The 19,029-nt window shown below is 40.0% G+C and overlaps 1 protein-coding gene across 3 annotated transcripts; it reads left to right on the top strand.

Moving 5' to 3' along the window:
• Positions 1 to 68: 68 nt before the first annotated feature.
• On the top strand, positions 69 to 13,271 carry WDR53 (WD repeat domain 53). Of its 3 annotated transcripts, none has more exons than XM_027586539.1 (3): positions 69 to 127; positions 5,879 to 6,374; positions 12,531 to 13,270. In XM_027586539.1, exons 2-3 carry the CDS (start codon positions 5,895 to 5,897, stop codon positions 13,125 to 13,127), a joined length of 1,077 nt encoding a protein of 358 aa, XP_027442340.1. In that variant the 5' UTR covers positions 69 to 127; positions 5,879 to 5,894; the 3' UTR covers positions 13,128 to 13,270. The 3 variants fall into 3 exon arrangements, with proteins under 3 accessions (XP_027442340.1, XP_027442342.1, XP_027442341.1); XM_027586541.2 differs by lacking the exon at positions 69 to 127 and adding an exon at positions 182 to 376 and having other exon boundaries at positions 12,531 to 13,271; XM_027586540.1 differs by lacking the exon at positions 69 to 127 and adding an exon at positions 1,392 to 1,453 and having other exon boundaries at positions 12,531 to 13,271.
• Positions 13,272 to 19,029: the final 5,758 nt, after the last annotated feature.

The following is a 19,029-nucleotide window of genomic DNA, read 5'->3' on the forward strand; positions in this document are numbered from 1 at the left end:
CTCGCGGTTCCTCTCGGCCCCGGATGTGACTGTTTGGCTGAGGCTCCCCGCGCCCAACCCGACAGAGGATTGGGCGCCCACGGGTGAGGTCATCACGAGGCGCCGAGGAGGGAAGCGGGAAGCGCAGGTATGAGGCTGGCCCCTGTGGCTTTTGTGGCTGTCCTCCGGTGCCTTTTCCTCTTTTTGATCTAGTGCTCTCGCGTCGGCCTTCTTGGGCCCCTTTCCCTGTGAGGTTTCCCCGTGTCATGTCTCTGTTTCAGACTCCAACCTAACGCATGACTTCCCTCTCCTTGCTAGCCAGTTCCTAGCTCCGCCACCTTCGGCTTGAATTGGATCTTCTTCCTTTACTTTCGGCAGCTGAGGTCGTCTTCTCCTGGTCAGACCTTTTTGTTCTTTATTGGTAGTGGTACTTAATCAGAACATGTGTCCTAGCGTGTATTTGGCAAGTAAGGTCATTTAAGTCTCCCCCCACCCCCCGCCCAAATGTTTAGATAGCCTGAAAGTGCCACGTAATTGCTGATTAAGTACTCCATTCTTTTGGACAAAATGTAGCCTTTCCCAGTCTTTCCTACTAACCCGATTAGTGGGCGGATCAAGGCAGCGTGTTTTTATATAATTAGACATTCCAATAGGGAGAATGATGTGGAGGTTATAATTATAGATGACTTCTTGGAAGAGAAAGAATTTAAGCATTATTTGGTCATACTGCATTTTCCTAGGTGGCCAAAAGTTTTCTGACCGCCTTTAAAGAATGCTTTGTGAGAGAAAATACTAACCGTCATGTGAACAAGGCACTGTGGTAGGGTCCTTTGCTCGGGTTTTATATAATTTTCAAAACAACTCTGAGATAATTATAGGGTTCACAGATTTCCTTAGTAGTTAACTCCACTGCCTTGCCTTTATGTAGTAAGAAACCTTTCCAGTAGTTCCCCTGCCGTATATAATACCTTTCTAGTTCTCCATTAAAAACAACAGCAACTACCTTCTCAACCCTCTGGTAAATGGTGTTTGGTTATTATTTGCTAGTCCCTTCTTCCCAGATGTTTTTTTCTCCCAGCATTCTTTCCTTACTAGTGCTGATGCCATAGGCCTTCAATCATTTTGGTTGCTATCCAGCTTCTCCACATCAAGACCAACTTTGGGAAACCCAAACATGTGAAGAAAAGTTGACTTATACTTACTATAGTGATAATGATTACCTTATATTATTTGAATGGTAGTGTAATCTCAGGCTAGGGAGTTTTATTATTCATTTTTCAACTTTCAGCTATAGGACCTCCAAGGAAGGAGGTCCAGGTTTGTCTGGGAAGGCACTTAAATTTCTTTTAAATCTTTTTTTTTTTTTTTTTTAAGTAGGCTCCATGCTCAGTGTGCAAGGCTTGAACTCACCACGCTGAGATGAAGACATGAGCTGAGATCAAGAGTCGGATGCGTAACCGACTGAGCCACTCAGGTGCCCTGGAAAAGATTTTCTTTTCTTTTTTTTTTTTAAGGTTTTATTTATTTATTTGAGAGAGGGAATGAGATAGAGAGAGCATGAGAGGGGGGAGGGTCAAAGGGAGAAGCAGACTCCCTGCTGAGCAGGGAGCCCAATGCGGGACTCGATCCCGGAACTCCAGGATCATGACCTGAGCCGAAGGCAGTTGGCCAACCAACTGAGCCACCCAGGCGCCCCTGGAAAAGATTTTCTTTATGACTAGGTCCTTTTCTTTCTACAGATCACCCTCCCGACCTTGCCCCTCCCCCATGTTTAGTACCCTCTTGCCCTTTGTTCAGAACTTCCATCTTTGCCCTCCACCCTTTCTAAAACTGCTCTCAAGATACCCTACCTTTCCCTGCCCACTCCACGATCTCATTAGGTGTTGAAGGAATCTATTATCTAATTAGAGTAATTCACAATAGGACATGATTAATTGCTGTGCTTTAGACATTACCCTTTAGATGTTACCTATGAGAAGAGAAGTTTGTTGACCTGATACCTAAATATGGAGATAATGGCACTTACCTATTTCTGGTAGGCTTTCCAGTCCCAGTAAGAGAAAAACAAGAAACAGTGGCTTGACAACTCATTTCTGAAAGATTGTTTTCATTTAACCCAGATTTAATTACATTTTTTTCCCACTGCCTTCTACCACAGCAGTCTGTTGTTTAATACTTTTTGATGGTGGTCTTTGGGTATGTTTTAAGTAATAACAATTTTAATTTTGTAGACTAAACGTGATTTGGGGGGCTCTGGTTGACTCAATGATTAATAGTCTGCATAAGATAATGGTCTCCATTTTTATTTTTCTGACTAGGTTGGTGATCAGTAAATATTATCCATGTGATGTAGAGATTAGAAGTTTAATTTGTTTAAGAGGTGAAGGTAGAGCTGACCTTGTTGTGAGATTAATAGATACTACTGGTTCCATTATGGAAAATTTTATGGGAACAGTGTTGTTATTTATAATAGTTCCTTTAAGTACAAAATCCATTTATTGCCTAATTTCTCACACTTTGGGGTGAGCTTAACCAAATGTGTCTTTAAAATTCAATTAATCTTTTCCATTAAAAAAAATTATATTCAGAAGAAAATGCTAAAACTTTGTCTGCCAGTCAGCATTTACTTAGGTCCCCTGTGGGTAGATAATGTGGAGAAACAGAAGTACGAGAAACCCTATTTCATTCTTGTCTTAGATAAAACCTAAAATCCCAGTAGGGATCCAAAACCTCTATGCACACAAAATCCTAAAGCTGTAGAGGGCAGACTTCAGGACTTTAAAGTTGATTCACTGTAGAAAAACTAAAACTAACGTAGGAAATAAGTGATCAGATCTCTAAAGAAAGGAGTTAAAATTTGTAACTTAAGTGGCTTTTTCAATGGTTACTACAAACTTCATATTTTAAGGTAGTATATTATCTATATTATATGGCAAGTCAGTAGTCACCACAGATGGCAGTCCCTAGGCCTAAATATTGTTAATACCTTTCATTTTAAATTGTGCTAAGTGTCCTTTTTTCTTGGTTTATCTTGAACATTTGGCAAAAGTCTTTTTTATGGTAGAAAATTAACTACTATTTCATTACTTGTCAGCAAAAATCAAACCACCAGAGTTCCCTGTCTTTACCTCTCTGAGTCATTTCCTCTCTAAACCTCTCCTTTAAAACTTACTTGCTTTGATCTCTAATTAGTTTCCTCTGTATTCTAATTCAGTGCTTCTGCTGAAATAAAGTATCTTTTTGTCTTTCCCATTTTGTCGTCTTTATGAAAATTGCTGTATATGATTTTGTGACCATGTTTCTGTTACTCCCCCACCCCTCTGTTACTTTGATTACTGAAAGATTAGAGGTTTTTTAGCAGTCTAGTTAGTTATTTTGTGTATGTGTGAGTGCCTAAAAATGGGAGGAAATAAGCTTTGTGTCAGGAATAGAAACTTTAGGCAAATTGCCAGTATTTTAAATTATTTTTCAAAACAATATTAGGAAATTTATCTGTACAATTGGATTGAATTCAGGTATCATATCTGAAAATATGAAAGCAACTATGGCAGTTTCTCACTAGAGAAATTCTCCCTTGTATTGTGAAATGAAACATTAAATTTGTTCAGGTAGATTTGCTTGCTTCCTTTTGTCTGAACAGTTCGAGTTATATAAATTGCCCTTATTTCCTTTTTTTGCTTTACCCAACAGGCAGTCGAGGCAGGGTAGAATTATGTGGCAATTTCATTGTATAAATCTGGGATGCCTAGTATATCAGGAAATCTAAATTTTGTACATAAGTACAAAAGTACGTAAGTACACAAGTACAGTAAATACTACTGTGAAGTGTAAGTGGGTAAAAAGGTAATTAAAAATGTGTGAGTAGGGGCGCCTGGGTGGCTCAGTCGTTAAGCGTCTGCCTTTGGCTTGAGTCACGATCCCAGGGTCCTGGGATTGTGCCCCGCGTTGGGCTCCCTGCTCAGCGGGAAGCCTGCTTCTCCCTCTTCCACTCCCTCTGCTTGTGTTCCCTCTCTCACTGTCTCTCTCTCTCTGTCAAATAATAAATAAAATCTTAAAAAAAAAAAAAGTGTGTATGGGGTGCCTGGCTGACTTAGTAGAGCATGTGACTCTTGATCTCAGGGTTGTGAATCTGAGCCCCATGTTGGGTCTAGAGATAAATAAATAAACTTTAAAAAATAATAAAAATAGCTGAGTACATTTAAAAGCAGTAATGAATTATTCGTGGCTTTTGGTTATTTTCTGTACTTTCAGAGAATACTAACAAGTTAAAAACTATTGTCAAGTGGAATTGTTAGAAAATGGTCTTTGTTATTTAAAAGTTTGGGATCCCTGTATATTGGATCCTATGTACAAATCCTAAGGGCCAGATGACTTTGATCAAATTATTTAACATTTCTGAAACTCAAGTTTTATTATCTTTAAAATGGAATAATACTAAACAGAAGGGTTGTGTTGAGAATAAGGTTAAATAATGTACTGAATTAGTCTCTGGTGGTAAAACCCAAGGATCTACATTTTTAACCAAATCCCTGGATGATTATTGGTGTAGTATTCTCAAATTTTAGTATACATCAGCCTCACCCAGAGGACTTCTTAAAACACATGGCTGGGCCCCAACCCCAGCATTTCTGATTCAGTTAGTCCAGGGTGGTATTGGGCAATTTATATTTATAAGTTCCAAGGTGATGCTGCCGATCTGGAGGCCAAACTTGGAGCATCACTGGTGTAGATCTGTGATGCCGCTTTGACCAGCCTAATAAAGATAGGAAAAGTGAGGGTCATCTGACTGGCTCAGTCAATGGAGCATGCGACTTTTGATCTTAGGGTTGTGGGTTTGAGCCCCACATTGGGTGTAGAGATTACTTTAAAAAATAAATCTTAAAAAAAAAATAGAGAAAGTGATAATGGTAATATTTGTTGAACACTCATTATGTACCAAGCACTATTATATGTGCTTTATATATATTATTTAATTTTCTATGATCCTATAAAATGATGCTATTATTATTACCCCCCCCATTTTATAGAGAAGGAAAATGAATCACAAGAGAAGTTCAGCAACTTGCCCAAAGTCACCAAGCTAATAATAGGTAGTAAAGCTATTCAAACCTAGAGAATCTAGCTCCAGAGCTCATTCTCTAAAACGTTCAGATAAAAGATAGAATCTGATGATTGAGCGGCTCTCTTTTAAAAAGTATTTTTCCTAATTTATATAATGTTTATTCCCTTTTTTAAAGATTTTATTTATTTACTTCAGGGGGAGGTAGAGAATGGGGGGCAGAGGGCAGAGGGAGAGGGAGAAGCAGGCTCCGCTGGGCAGGGAGCCAGACATGGGGCTCAATCCCAGAACCCCAGGATCGTGACCTGAGCCTAAAACAGACAACCAACTGAGCCACCCAGGTGCCCCTATGTTTATTCTTATGTGGGCTTCACATCAAATGATGGAAGACCAGGTTTGCCTGCGTCTGTGATTACAAAGAAAGCCTATTTATGGAGCTCCTGGGTGGCTCAGCCGTTAAGTGTCTGTCTTCAGCTCGGGTCATGATCCCAGGGTCCTGGGATCCAGCCCCGCATTGGGCTCCCTGCTCAGCAGGAGGCCTGCTTCTCCCTCTCCCACTCCCCCTGCTTGTGTTCCTTCTCTTGCTGTGTCTCTCTCTGTCAGATAAATGAATAAAATCTTAAAAAAAAAAAGCCTATTTATGCATGTGCCAGCCAGGTACCCCACAATCCTGTGTCCAACTAGTCTTTTGTAGACTTGATCTTCAAATGTCTTTTTTAAAATTAAGTTTTTTTAGATATCTTTTAAAAATATTTAAATGAAATACTGCGTATTGCATTAGTCTGCTACCATCAGGTTCATAAATAAGAGATTATAGTTTTTCCCCCCTCCTCTTCACAGAGTCTCCTGGGCCATAATGGCAGTCAAGTGGACTGGTGGACATTCTTCTCCTATTCTCTGCCTGAATGCAAGTCAAGAAGGGTTAGTGGCTTCTGGAGCAGAGGGCGGTGATCTCATGGCCTGGGGTGAAGATGGGACTCCTTTAGGACATACACGCTTCCAAGGGGCTGATGATGTTACCAGTGTCTTATTCTCTCCCTCCTGCCCCACCAAGCTCTATGCATCACATGGAGAAACCATTAGCTTACTGGATGTCAGATCCCTCAAAGGTTCCTTGGACCAATTTCATGTGAATGAAGAAGAAATCAATTGTCTCTCATTGAATGAAACTGAAAACCTGCTGGCTTCTGCTGATGACTCCGGGGCAATTAAAATCCTAGACTTGGAAAATAAGAAAGTTAGCAGATCACTGAAGAGACATTCCAATATCTGTTCCTCTGTAGCTTTTCGGCCTCAAAGGCCTCAGAGCCTGGTATCATGTGGACTGGATATGCAGGTAATGCTTTGCAGAGAGTACTTGGGTAATTTCTAAATGGGTTTGGTAATGATCGGATTACTGATCAGGCTAAATATATCTTTGCATTTTCTGTTCTCTACTGACATGTCTTTTCTATGTATGAATCATAAGCCTTACTTCTGCTGCATGTTTAATGCTAACTTGAGAAAGCCTAGAAGGTTTCATTCACAAAGTAATCATTTATCCTTTAGCCTTCCTTTCTCTATGCTTAAAAGTGATAAACTGGGAATTTGAATATTTGATTTTAATATCTTTTTATTTTTATTTTTATTTTTTTTAAAGATTTTATTTATTTATTTGAGAGAGAGAGAATGAGAGACAGAGAGCATGAGAGGGAAGAGGGTCAGAGGGAGAAGCAGACTCTCCGCCGAGCGGGGAGCCCGATGTGGGACTCGATCCCGGGACTCCAGGATCATGACCTGAGCCGAAGGCAGTCGCTCAACCGACTGAGCCACCCAGGCGCCCCGATTTTAATATCTTTTTAAACAAAAGAGCATGCTGAAGGCAGACGTTATCATCCATTCTCTACAAACTCTGTTTTGTTTTTTTTTTTTTTTAATGAGGAACTGGATTTTTTTCTTACTTTAAAATTCTGTGGTACATCAATTGAAGTATTGTGTATTGGTGATCAAGGTCAGAGCATTGCATTCAGTGAGTTTTAAGAGGAACATCACAAACAGACCAAATTCAGAGGAAAGCCATCAGGAGAGTAGATATATCTAGAAACTCCATTTTGTGGGGTAAATGGAAGTGTTTAATTCTTGATTTTCATGAGAGGAAAAAGTGGAATGTGCTAGTCTAAATAGAAGTCCTAGGGAAGCAGATTTTGGTTTTTTGTTTAAGATTTTATTTATTTGAGAGAGAGCGAGAGAGCACGAGCAGTGGGGAGAGGGAGAAGCAGGCTTTCCGCCGAGCAGGGAGCCCGACATGGGACTCGATTCCAGGACCCTGGGATCATGACCCAAGCCAAAGGCAGACGCTTAACTGACTGAGCCACCCAGGTACCCCCAGATTTTGGCTTAGTAAAGGGGAGCTTTCAGAGAGCTTGAACTTTCCCATAGCAGATGTACTTCCTCTTAAAAGTAAATCTTGTATCACTGGAGTGAGAATAATCATGGCTTCTCTTTGGTGAGCACTTAGTACTTGCCAGTGCTTTACATATATTAGTTTTTATTCTAATCACTCCCTGATAGTTACTCTTTCTTTTTTCGAAATGAGACTGGGGTTTAAAATAAGTGTCCACATAGCTGCCTGAATTGAGATTCCAAACTTCAGTCTCTCTGGCTCCAAAGCCTGTATATTTTTTCTGTGACACCAGCAGTATCAAGCAGGATATCATGAGTAATGTAGTAGAAAAAGTTCTTGGTTTGGGAACAGGTGACTTCTAGAAAAAGAACCATTGTTGATTCATGACTGTGTGCCCTGCACTGTTCTAGGCATTTAATCTACATTCTTAACTGTGTAAGTATCTTTCAAGAGTATGATTCCATTAACAGCATCAAAGATTTGACTTTCTGCCTTTTTGGCCAGCAGTATTTACTACTCCCTTCTCTACCCTCTTCACCCCCTCATAAGTTAGAAATAAATGAGGCTGGTTGTTGTTGTTTTCATAATGACTGCTGTTACCCTCCCCCAGACTACTGGTATTTAGTAGGCAGAACCAGGGGCTGTCTTAAAGCGCTGGGACAGTCCCGAAACAATAAAAAATTGTCTTACCAAAAATGTGTATAGTTCCTCTACTGAGAATCATTCTACACTTGAGGTGCACAGTGATCCTATGACCTATAAACTCCTTTTCCACTTGACCAAGCCCTTAACAAACCTGCATTTTCTACCCTTGTGGTGATAACCTGCCTACTTGCTTGTGCAGAAAAACCTAACACGTCCAGGTGGATATCTGTTTTAAGTAGACAGATTGTACAGTGTCTCTTTGACTAGTCATTTTTTTATCCTTAACCTATACCAGTTGTCAGTCACTGGTTCATTAACTTAGGCATGGCAGTAAACTTTATACTTTTCAGATTAGTGAGAAATGGGCATCCAGAATTTATCATTTTGCCTCCAGTTCTGGGAAAGAAGAGTGGCAGACAGCTGCTAGAAAATAGTATAGGATATAAATATTTTGTGAGAAGGAGATTTCGATTACTTAATTGATTTGACTCCCAAGACTTGCTAAAAATTCACTGTAGGTTAATTTCTGTATTGGGTTGTGCTATAACAACAGTGGTAAGACAGCACAACTATGCCTTTAGGAAATTACTTTCCTTAACTGAAGTTGAAACTGTAATATCTTCCACAATTTACTTCTTAAAACCTGGTTATCCAGTATGATTCTAAACTTTAAGGGGACGCCTGGGTGGCTTAGTTGGTTAAGTGTCTGCCTTCGGCTCGGGTCATGATCCCAGGTCAGGTCCTGGAATCGAGTTCCACATCAGGCTCCCTGCTCGGCGGGGAGCCTGCTTCTCCCCCTGCTTGTGCTCTCTCTTTCTCTCTGACAAATAAATAAAATAAAATATTTTAAAAATAAAAAAATGAACTTTAAGAACAGCCAGCCTATGGAAGGGTCCAAGAATGTAGGTATAGTAGTAGAAGGAAATTCTTATAAGGTTAATTTGGGGAGCGTTTCTCTTTGAACAAATATTTTATCTCAAAGCAGGAATTGAATTATTGCCACACACAGTGTACCTATCTTTGTTATTACAGAAATTATACAAATTATATCCTTCATCTAGATTGGTTTAAATAATTAAGCAAAGCACACTTGGAGGGGCAGGGACCTTACAGTGATTTATTAAGACATTTGAGACTGCTTAATTTTTTTTTTAAGATTTTATTTATTTATTTGAGAGAGAGAGTGCAAGCATGATTTGGGGGAGGGGCAGAGGCAGAGGGAGAAGCAGACTCCCCGCTGAGCAGGGAGCCTGATGTGGGGCCTGATCCCAGGACCCTGGCATCATGACCTGAGCTGAAGGCAGATGCTTAACCTACTGAGATGCTTAACCAGGCACCCAAGACTGTTTAATTTTTATTAAGTAGCTATAAGATATGTGTGTAAAGTATAAGAATAAAATTAAATAAATACATCAGTGGCCATCACTCAAATATAGTTTTCTCTTGTAAAGACCTTTGGAAATTTAAGGCCATCATATATTTCTGTGGCATACACATTGATTTTTTTTGCTCTTCCTTTCCACATCTGAAAATAAATGGTTCAAACATTAGTTATTCTTTCTGGAGTTTGAAAGATCACTAGTACCAACACTTAAGGATCAGGATGGTAGAAGAGGCTTTTTTTCCTTGAAAATGATTCTTCTGTGTGGAAGGAAATGTTTTTGTAGGGGGAAAAATTCCTAAGCACGGTCACTTGGATGTGATTGCATTCTCTTCTGAACATTTGCCAGTTGTCCACTTTCTCCCCCTCTGACATATTTTAGGACCATATACCCCAAACTTTTGTATTCTTTTCTTAGTATCTCTTGCTTTCTTGCTTAGGGTGACACCGCTTGAACCAGTGGTTGAGAAATTGTAAAACACTGTAGAATCTTTGGCAGTTAGAATAAAATGGTATAGAGAATGTCCAGGCAGGAACAGTCTGGGAATTTTCAGTACTTGGAAATGATTCTTGGATTGGTAGAATCTGGGATGCCTGTTAACACATTTAGATGATTTCAGTAAATACAAAAAAATGTTTAATCTGCTGAAAACACTTTGGGTATAGTTTATGCTTAGATGCCTTAGGAGGATAGAAAATATAATCCAGGCATCACGCAGGGCTGTGCAAGAAAGACTTGGGGATACCTGCCGAGACATTTAAACTAGCAGATTCTGGAATGTCTATCTTCCTTGTGTTCAGACTTTTTTATAGAGATTGTTTCCACATTACATTTTAGTGCTTGTTCATCTTTGTTATATTTTCTGATATTTCTTTATTTTACTTTAATTTACTTCGATTTTTTAGCATTTTGTCTTCAGCCAAATAGCAACTGCTGGCCACTTAGTATAATGTTATAAATCTAATCCAAAAGGGTTTTCAGTGCTTCCCTTGATAGAAACAGAATGTAAGTTTTATCAGATATCACTTCTTTCGGAAGGCTGAGTTGAGGGAAGTTACCTTCAATAGAAAACCAATCCTTAATATCATCAGCAGTGGTAATCTTATCAATTCAGATCTATGCTTTTGACTGAACATGGTCATGCTTATTCTAGTGTCCATTTTAAATTGTGAGTCATAATTTAAGGCTAATACTAGATGGTAAAATATGGGGTGCCTGGGTGGCTCAGTCAGTTAAGCATCTGATTCTTGTTTTCGGCTCAGGTCATTATCTCAGGGTCATGGGATCGAGCCCCACATTGGACTCTGCACTCATTGTGGAGTCTGCTTGAGATTCTCTCTCTCTTTTTTTTCCTCTCTCTCTCCCCCTTTGCCCTTCTCCCCACTTGCTCGTGCACTTTCTTAAATAAATATATAAATAAAATATTTTTAAAAAAATACTAGATGGGGGGGCGCCTGGGTGGCTCAGTCATTAAGCGCCTGCCTTCGGCTCAGGTCATGATCCCAGGGTCCTAGGATTGAGCCCCACATCAGGCTCCCTGCTCAGCTGGGAGCTTGCGTCTCCCTCTCCCACTCCCCCTGCTTGTGTTCCCTCTCTCACTGTTTCTCTCTGTGTCAAATAAATAAGTAAAATCTTTAAAAAAATAAAAAATAAAAATACTAGATGGTAAAATATGGCTATTCTATTCTCTAAAATATGAAGAATATCTTCCTTTTCGGATTAGTTGCTGTGGGAATAAAATGAATCACTAGATTATAGAGTAAAATCAGTTCACAAAAGTTTTTGTTTTGTTTTATACAGGCTTTAATTAGCATTTCATTTAAATCAATTTAGTAGGTTCAAAATCATAGTATGGAACAACAAAAAACCGCATATATCAGGATGTCAAATTAACCAACAGATAGGTATGGAATTTTTGCTCTTTTCCAGGCATTGTGCTAGACATTAGCAAAGATGAATTGAATCTCGGGGCTCCTGGCTGGCTTAGCAGTGGAGTGTGTGACTCTTGATCTTGGGGTCATGAGTTCAAGCCCCACATTGGGCATGGAATCTACTTAAAATTTTTAAAAAAGAAGAATTAAATCTCAAACTGACAAGCTAGTAGTATATGTTAGTTAATAGCGTAGAAATTAAATATGGGAAAGAGAAGTAGGCTGGAATAGTTAGGAAAGCCTTCTTAGATGGATAGCGACTTGAGGTAAGCCCCTAAAATGGGTAATTTAGGTAGTGTGAAAGGAAAGAGAAAGCATTCCAGATTTCATTTATTTAATTGACAGCTTTTTGACTTGCAACCGGCATAGACTAAAATTAATAAATTTCATAATCTTCAGGGCTCCTGAATGGCTTAGTCGGTTAAGCGTCTGCCCTCAGCTCAAGTCATGATCCCAGGGTCCTGGGATCAAGCCCCACATTGGACTCCCTGCTTTGCGGGGAGTCCGCTTCTCCCTCTCCCTCTGCCGCACCCCCTGCTTGTGCTCTCTGTCAAATAAGTAAATGAAGTATTTAAAAATAAGATAAATTTCATAGTCTTCTATTTTACTTGCAGAGATGAGGGTACAATGACTTAAAGAAACTTAAGAATGTGGATTACACTGTAATGGGGTTGTTAATCAGAAGTTATTTAGGATCTTGTTTTCTAAACCCTACCTTACTGCCCATTGGCATCCTAGTTTTGGCACCAGGGTAGCATTCCACTGGCATATTGTGGTGCCATATGAACTTTTAAAAATTTAATATTGTTGGGGCACCTGGGCTCGGTTGTGAGGCGTCTACTTTCGGCTCAGGTCATGATCCCAGGGTCCTGGGATCGAGCCCCACATCGGGCTCCCTGCTCAGCGGGAAGCCTGCTTCTCCCTCTCCCACTCCCCTTGCTTGTGTTCCCTTTCTTGCTCTGTCTCTCTCTGTCAAATAAATAAATAAAATCTTTTAAAAAAAAGAAAATAAAAATTTAATATTGCTGGAACTGTGTCATAGTAATTATTGTCAGACTACTTTGATGACTTTATTAGAAGTGGAGTAAGCATAATAGTTGAGCAAAATGGCTGAACCTCTGTTTGACTACGTAACTTCCTCTTATTTAAAGGTAATGCTCTGGAACCTTCAGAAAGCACGGCCACTCTGGATTACAAATTTGCAGGAAGATGAAACAGAAGAGATGGAAAGCCCACAATCACCTGGTCAGCTTTTAAACCCTGCTTTAGCCCACTCTGTGTCTGTGGCATCATGTGGCAATATTTTTAGCTGTGGTGCAGAAGATGGTAAGGTTCGAATCTTTAGGGTGATGGGAGTTAAATGTGAACAAGAACTGGGATTTAAGGGCCATTCTTTGGGAGTATCCCAGGTCTGCTTTTTGCCAGAATCCTATTTGCTGCTTACTGGAGGGAATGATGGGAAGATAATGTTGTGGGATGTAAGCAGTGAAGTTGAAAAAAAACAGAAGAGTCCTACGAAACCTACTCACAGGAAGAAAACTAAAAGAGCAGCTTATACCAAGCAGGGTGGAAGCACTCATGCTCCAGTAACAGATGAAGAAGAACATGGCAAAATTTTACCAAAGCTAAGTATTGAACATGGAGAAAAGGTGAACTGGCTCTTGAGTACAAGAATAAAAGGATACCAAAATATATTAGTAGCTGATCAAACTAGTTGTATATCTGTATATCCCTTAAAAGAATTTTAAATCCAATAAAATTATTTGAAAAACTGCAGCAACTTTTTATAGGTTAAAAAAAATCCTGATTCTTGTCATTCTTAATGTTTGTCATATGTGGAATAGTACTGTTCCATTGTATAAATTATAAGGCATTTGGGTAATACTTTATATAGTAAATGATGTATTAAAATTTGAGGGAAGAGAACTAATATTCACTGAGTGATGGCCATATACTAGCCATTTTACATGTTTCATTTCTTCTTCCAAATCCATGATGTGGGTGATTTCCCTTATTTTATTGCAACAGTAATTGAGACTCAAAGATATTAAGTAACAAAGAACAAGGAAAATTGCAGGCATGATTACTTACTGGAAAGGATCATAGTTGTCTTGTCAAGCCTCCTTCAGGGAAGCCCACATGTGATCTATTCCACATGTAGTCTCCACATTAGTTATAACTGATTATTTCAGATCATAGGATGTCATGAGGAGCCTTACCAAGTTGGAAGAGGAAACCTTTTCTTGCTTGTTCTGTGTTAAGCTCAGAAGGCTTTGCTGACAATTACTTTTTGTTGTTTCTAAAAAAAGGGCTTCAAGGTCAAATCAGCTTTAGGATATTATGCAGTAATCCAAGCTATGGTGCTGATAGAACCAAGAATAGGCTGAAGTTATGAATAAGAAGTTCTGACTAAGAAGATAAAAGGTAGAGAAGAGATAGAAGAGGTAAAGAATATGGGCACCTGGGTGGCTCAGTTAGTTGAGCATCCGACTCTTGGTTTCAGCTCGGGTCATGATCTCGGTCATGGAATCTAGCCGAGCGTTGGACTTGGCTTAGCGCAGAGTCGGCTTGGGATTCTCCCTCTCCCTCTGTCCCTCCCCCTGCATGTGTACTTGTGCTCTCTCTCTCTCTCTTTCTTCCTCTCTCTCAAGTAAATAAATAAAATCTTTTAAAAAAAAAAGTAGAGAATAGAAACCAAGATAGTATGTCAAGAGTAGTTTCCTTTTCATCATGGCCTGGATGGCTCTCTTCTCTACATGTTCTTTTTGCTTCTACTTATACTGCCTACTATTGTTTATGGTTTGTTTTTTTTTTTTAGAGAGAGAGCTTGAGGGCAAGCAGGGGGTGTGGGGGAGAGGGAGAGGGAGAGTCTTAGGCAGACTCCATACCCAGTGTTGAGCCCAATGGAGGCTGGATCTCACAGCCCTAAGATCATGACCTGAGCTGAAATCAACAGTCAGGCACTTAACCAACTGAGCCACCCAGGTGCCCCTATACTAACTACTCTTCATTCCAAGTTTTGAAGAGAATCTGGTTATCATTATCCTTGTTTGTGGAGAATTCTTTAATAAGTGTGATTTTAGTCCGAACACTTGTTCAGTGACAGAAACCAAATTCAAATTGGCTTAAGGGAGTAAAAAGGAGTTTTTTTGCTCACATAACTGAGAAGTCCAAGGATAATCCAGCATGTACGGCTGGATAGATAAGCTGATAAGATGTGAGTCTACAGGTTCCCCACCTGTGGAAAGTCTTTCCTACAGGTGGAGAGAGAGAATACTCAGTGATTTTGAGCCTTGAAACAACCTTACCTGAAACAAATGTATTCCTAGAGCCTTTTTTTTTTTAACTTGCAACTAAGAGTCCTGACCAATTAAGTGGGCCATCAATAAATATTGTTGAGTGATCTCACTTGGAATTTAAGGAAAGGACAATACCATCTTGGCCCTAAAAATTTCATTGGTAGGGGTACCTAGCTGGCTTAGTTGGTGGAGCATGCAACTCTTGATCTGGGGGTTATGAGTTTGATCCACATGTTGGGCACACAGATTACTTTAAAAAAATTATTATTGGCAAAGGACCTTGGCCTGAGTAATGACAGAGACAAGGTTCTAATTTGAGCACTGGGCAAGGCTCTTTCCAATTTGGGCTTTAGTTTTCTTGAAAGTGAAGGGCTCGAATTAGAAATCCTCTAAGGTACCTTTCATGCCACTTAAATGAAATGAAAATACCATCATCATAATATTATGCTTATCCAATGATTCTAATATTAAAATACCAGAAAGGACTAATGCTCATGGCTAATCTCTGGAGGTTTTAGAGGGATCTTTTGAAAAAATTACCCAAGTACAGCATCGTTTTAGCTATTGAGTCTGAATAAATTTATGGGAATAAGGTAAGAAGTACTTAAACCAGAGTTGAACATCAGCCCTAAACTTTTGCTTGCTGATAACATACCCACTCAGACTGCTGAGGCAAAAGGGAAGTTTACTATCAGGGCATGGGGAGCAGAATTCTCTAGTTTACTAGAGCAGAAATGTAGCTTGGCTTCACTTGAGTCTTTAATGAGGGAAGCCATAAACAGTTAAAGCAGCTGGGGCACCTGGGTGGCTCACTCAGCCAGTCAAGCATCTGCCTTCAGCTCAGGTCATGATCTCAGGGTCCTGGGATCAAGCCCTGCATCAGGTTCCTGCCCAGCAGGGAGTCTGCTTGTCCCTCTCCCTCTGCCCCTCACCCCTGCTCATACTCTCTCTCTTACTCTGTGCTCTCTCTCTCAAATAAAATCTTGAAAAAAAAAAAAAAGGAAAAGGCAAGCTATGGACTGTAAATATTTGTCAAAGCTCAAAAAATCACACTTTTATAATTATTGAATTTTATTGTCACATCGGGGATTAGGGCTTCGGCATATGAATTTTGGGGGACAAATAATGAGTGTAGATGAGGAGAGCATGAGGGCTAATTGTGAAGAACCTAATGGGAAAAGAGGGGGGTAATGTTTACAGAAGAGCATATAAAATATAAACATCTAAAGGTTTTACATTATTTTGCTTACTTGGTCTTCAAGTAAGAAAATACCCAAAATACACAAATACCTTTTGTGTATTTTGTACTTACACTACATAGATTTGGACTAGTCACATTTCAACTACTCAATAGCTACCTGTTGCTAGTGGCTACTGTATTGGACCATGCAAGTTCCAGAAGACCTAAAATAATAATTATGATGGCGGGGCCACCTGGTGGCTCAGTTGGTTAAGTGTCTGCCTTTGGCTCAGGTCATGAGCCCCATGTCAGGCTCCCTGCTCAGTGGGGAGTCTGCTTCTCCCTCTGACCCTCACCCCACATGTGCTCTCTCTCTCTTAAATAAATCAATTTTTTTTAAAGATTTTATTTGACAGAGACACAGCGAGAGAGGGAACACAAGCAGGGGGAGTGGGAGAGGGAGAAGCAGGCTTCCCGTGGAGCAGGGAGCCTGATGCGGGGCTCGATCCCAGGACCCCGGGATCATGACCTGAGCCGAAGGCAGGTCGTACGCTTACGTTAAGCATACGCTTAACGACTGAGCCACCCAGGCGTCCCTTAAATAAATAAAATCTTAAAAAAAAAAAGATACACGATGGAAGCTGGATACAAAATACTGTATGATTCTATTTATAAGACGAGTTTATTTGAGGGACAACACATGAGAGGGGGGAGGGTGATACATGATGGAAGCTGGATACAAAATACTGTATAATTCTATTTATAAGACTTTTTTTTAAGAGTTTATTTTTTTGAGAGAGAACACATGAGAGGGGGCAGGGTCAGAGGGAGAAGCAGAATCCCCACCGAGCGGGGAGCCCAACACAGGGCTCGATCCCAGAACTCCGGGATCATGACCTGAGCCAAAGGCAGTTGCCTAACCAACTGAGCCACCCAGGCACCTCTATTTATAAGACGTTTTAGAAAAGGCAAAGAAAGTAGACAAAGGTTATCAGAGGTCAGAGGTAGGGTATAGGATTGATTGCAAAAAAGTGCAAGAGAACTTTTGAGAGTGATAGGGGTGATGTTCTGTGATCTTTATCATGATTGTGGTGGTGGTCACATGACTAAATATTTGTCAAAGCTCAAAAAATCATACTTTTATAATTATTGAATTTTATTGTATGCAAATTATATTCAAAATGTATTTTTTAAAAGACTGCATGCTATAAAAGTGCATTTTCTTTTTTTTTATTTTTATTTTTTATTTATTTATTCATGAGAGACAGAGAGAGAGAGAGAGGCAGAGGGAGAAGCAGGCTCCCAAGGAGCAGGGAGCCCGATGTGGGACTCGATCCCAGGACCCTGGGATCGTGACCTGAGCCGAAGGCAGACGCTTAACCATCTGAGCCACCCAAGCGCCCTCTTTTTTTTTTTTTTTAAGATTTTATTCATTTATTTGAGAGCACACAAGCAGGGGGAGCGGCAGGCAGAGGGAGAGAGAAAAGCAGACTCCCCGCTGAGCAGGGAGCCTGACACGGGGCTCGATCCCAGGACCCTGGGATTGTAACCCGAGCCAAAGGCAAACGCTCAACTGACTGAGCTACCCAGGTGCCCCAAAAAGTGCATTTTCAAGACAAGTGTCAGGGCTCTTTCCAAACCTGTAACCACCAAAGCCCTTGTAAATAGAAAGTTTAGAGCTCTCACACCATTAATGTGTGTCTTACTGTATCACTACTAATTTTTCACTTAAAATTAGAATTTTTTCCCTTAGGTTTCACAATTTAAGTTAATGTTTTTTCTTTTTTTTGTTGTTGTTGTTAAGATTTTATTTATTTATTTGACAGAGACACAGTGAGAAGGGAACACAAGCAGGGGGAGTGGGAGAGGGAGAAGCCGGCTTCCTGCAGAACAGGGAGCCCGATGCGGGACTCGATCCCAGGATCCTTTTTTTTTTTTTTTTTAAAGATTGTATCCATTTACTTGACAGAGAGAGACAGCGAGAGAGGGAACACAAGCAGGCAGAGTGGGAGAGGGAGAAGCAGGCTCCCCACTGAGCAGGGAGCCCGATGCGGGGCTCGATCCCAGGACCCTGGGATCATGACCTGAGCTGCAGGCAGACGCTTAACGACTGAGCCACCCAGGCACCCCAAGTTAATGTTTTTTCCATCCTTTTTCTAATTTGAAAGTTATGATGTTAGAAATATTAATACAAGAGTTTAAACTGGGCCTGTGTTCAACAGAAACACTTTGGTTATTCAGCAGACACCAGTCCCCCAGAGCCAATAGAGTCACTAAATACAAGCATCAGTAAACCCCCTCTCCAATGTTCCATTATCAGTTCTCCAGTAACAGCAGTAGCAGAAGTTAACAGGAAGAATTTATCATGTCATAGAGTATCTTTGGCTGAAAAAAACTAATAAAATCTAAAAATGTTTTAGCGGTGCCTGGCTGGCTCAGTTGGAAGAGCATGCGACTGACTGTTCTTGGGGCTGTGAGTTCGAGCCCCATGTGGGATGTAGAGATTACAAAAGAAAGAGAGAGAAAGAAAAGAAAGAAGAAAAAGAAAAAGGAAGAGAGAAAAGAAGGAAGGAATGAAATAAAAAAATAATGCTTTAAAATAAACCAGGTATAGTTTTTTTTTTACAAAATTCTGTAAATCTAAAATTTATAAAGTGAGAATGCATGAACCAAGTGATGCACGTAATTCAGTTAGAGAAATGTCTTGTAACAGAGCCATTATTCTGCCCAAGGTAGTATCAACTTGCCAAATGCAAAAGAACCTCCTCTAAAGCAGTTAGTGCCAAATTCATGTGAGAGGTAATTTAGTTTCAGCAAAACAGCATCAGCTATCACAATAAATGTTGACAATTTTATTAGTTGTAATTTGGTTGGTATTTAATATGTATGTTTCTTTGCATTTTATAGTCACATAAGAGTTAAAAGAAGTTGATACCTAATGTTGCATTTGGACATATTTAAGCAACATTACACTAAAAGTAATTTCAATATAAGTAATTACTAATCCTAGAAGCCTAATATTTTTTTTCTTCTAAAAACATACAGTACTTGGGATGCCTGGGTGGCTCAGTTGTTAAGTGTCTGCCTTCAGCTCAGGTCATGACCCCAGGTCCTGGGATCGAGCCCAGTGGGCACTCAGCGGGGGAGCCTGCTGCTTCTCCCTCTCCTTCT

This window comes from Zalophus californianus, chromosome 1 (genome assembly GCF_009762305.2).
Source record: "Zalophus californianus isolate mZalCal1 chromosome 1, mZalCal1.pri.v2, whole genome shotgun sequence".
Classification (NCBI taxonomy): Eukaryota; Metazoa; Chordata; class Mammalia; order Carnivora; family Otariidae; genus Zalophus; species Zalophus californianus.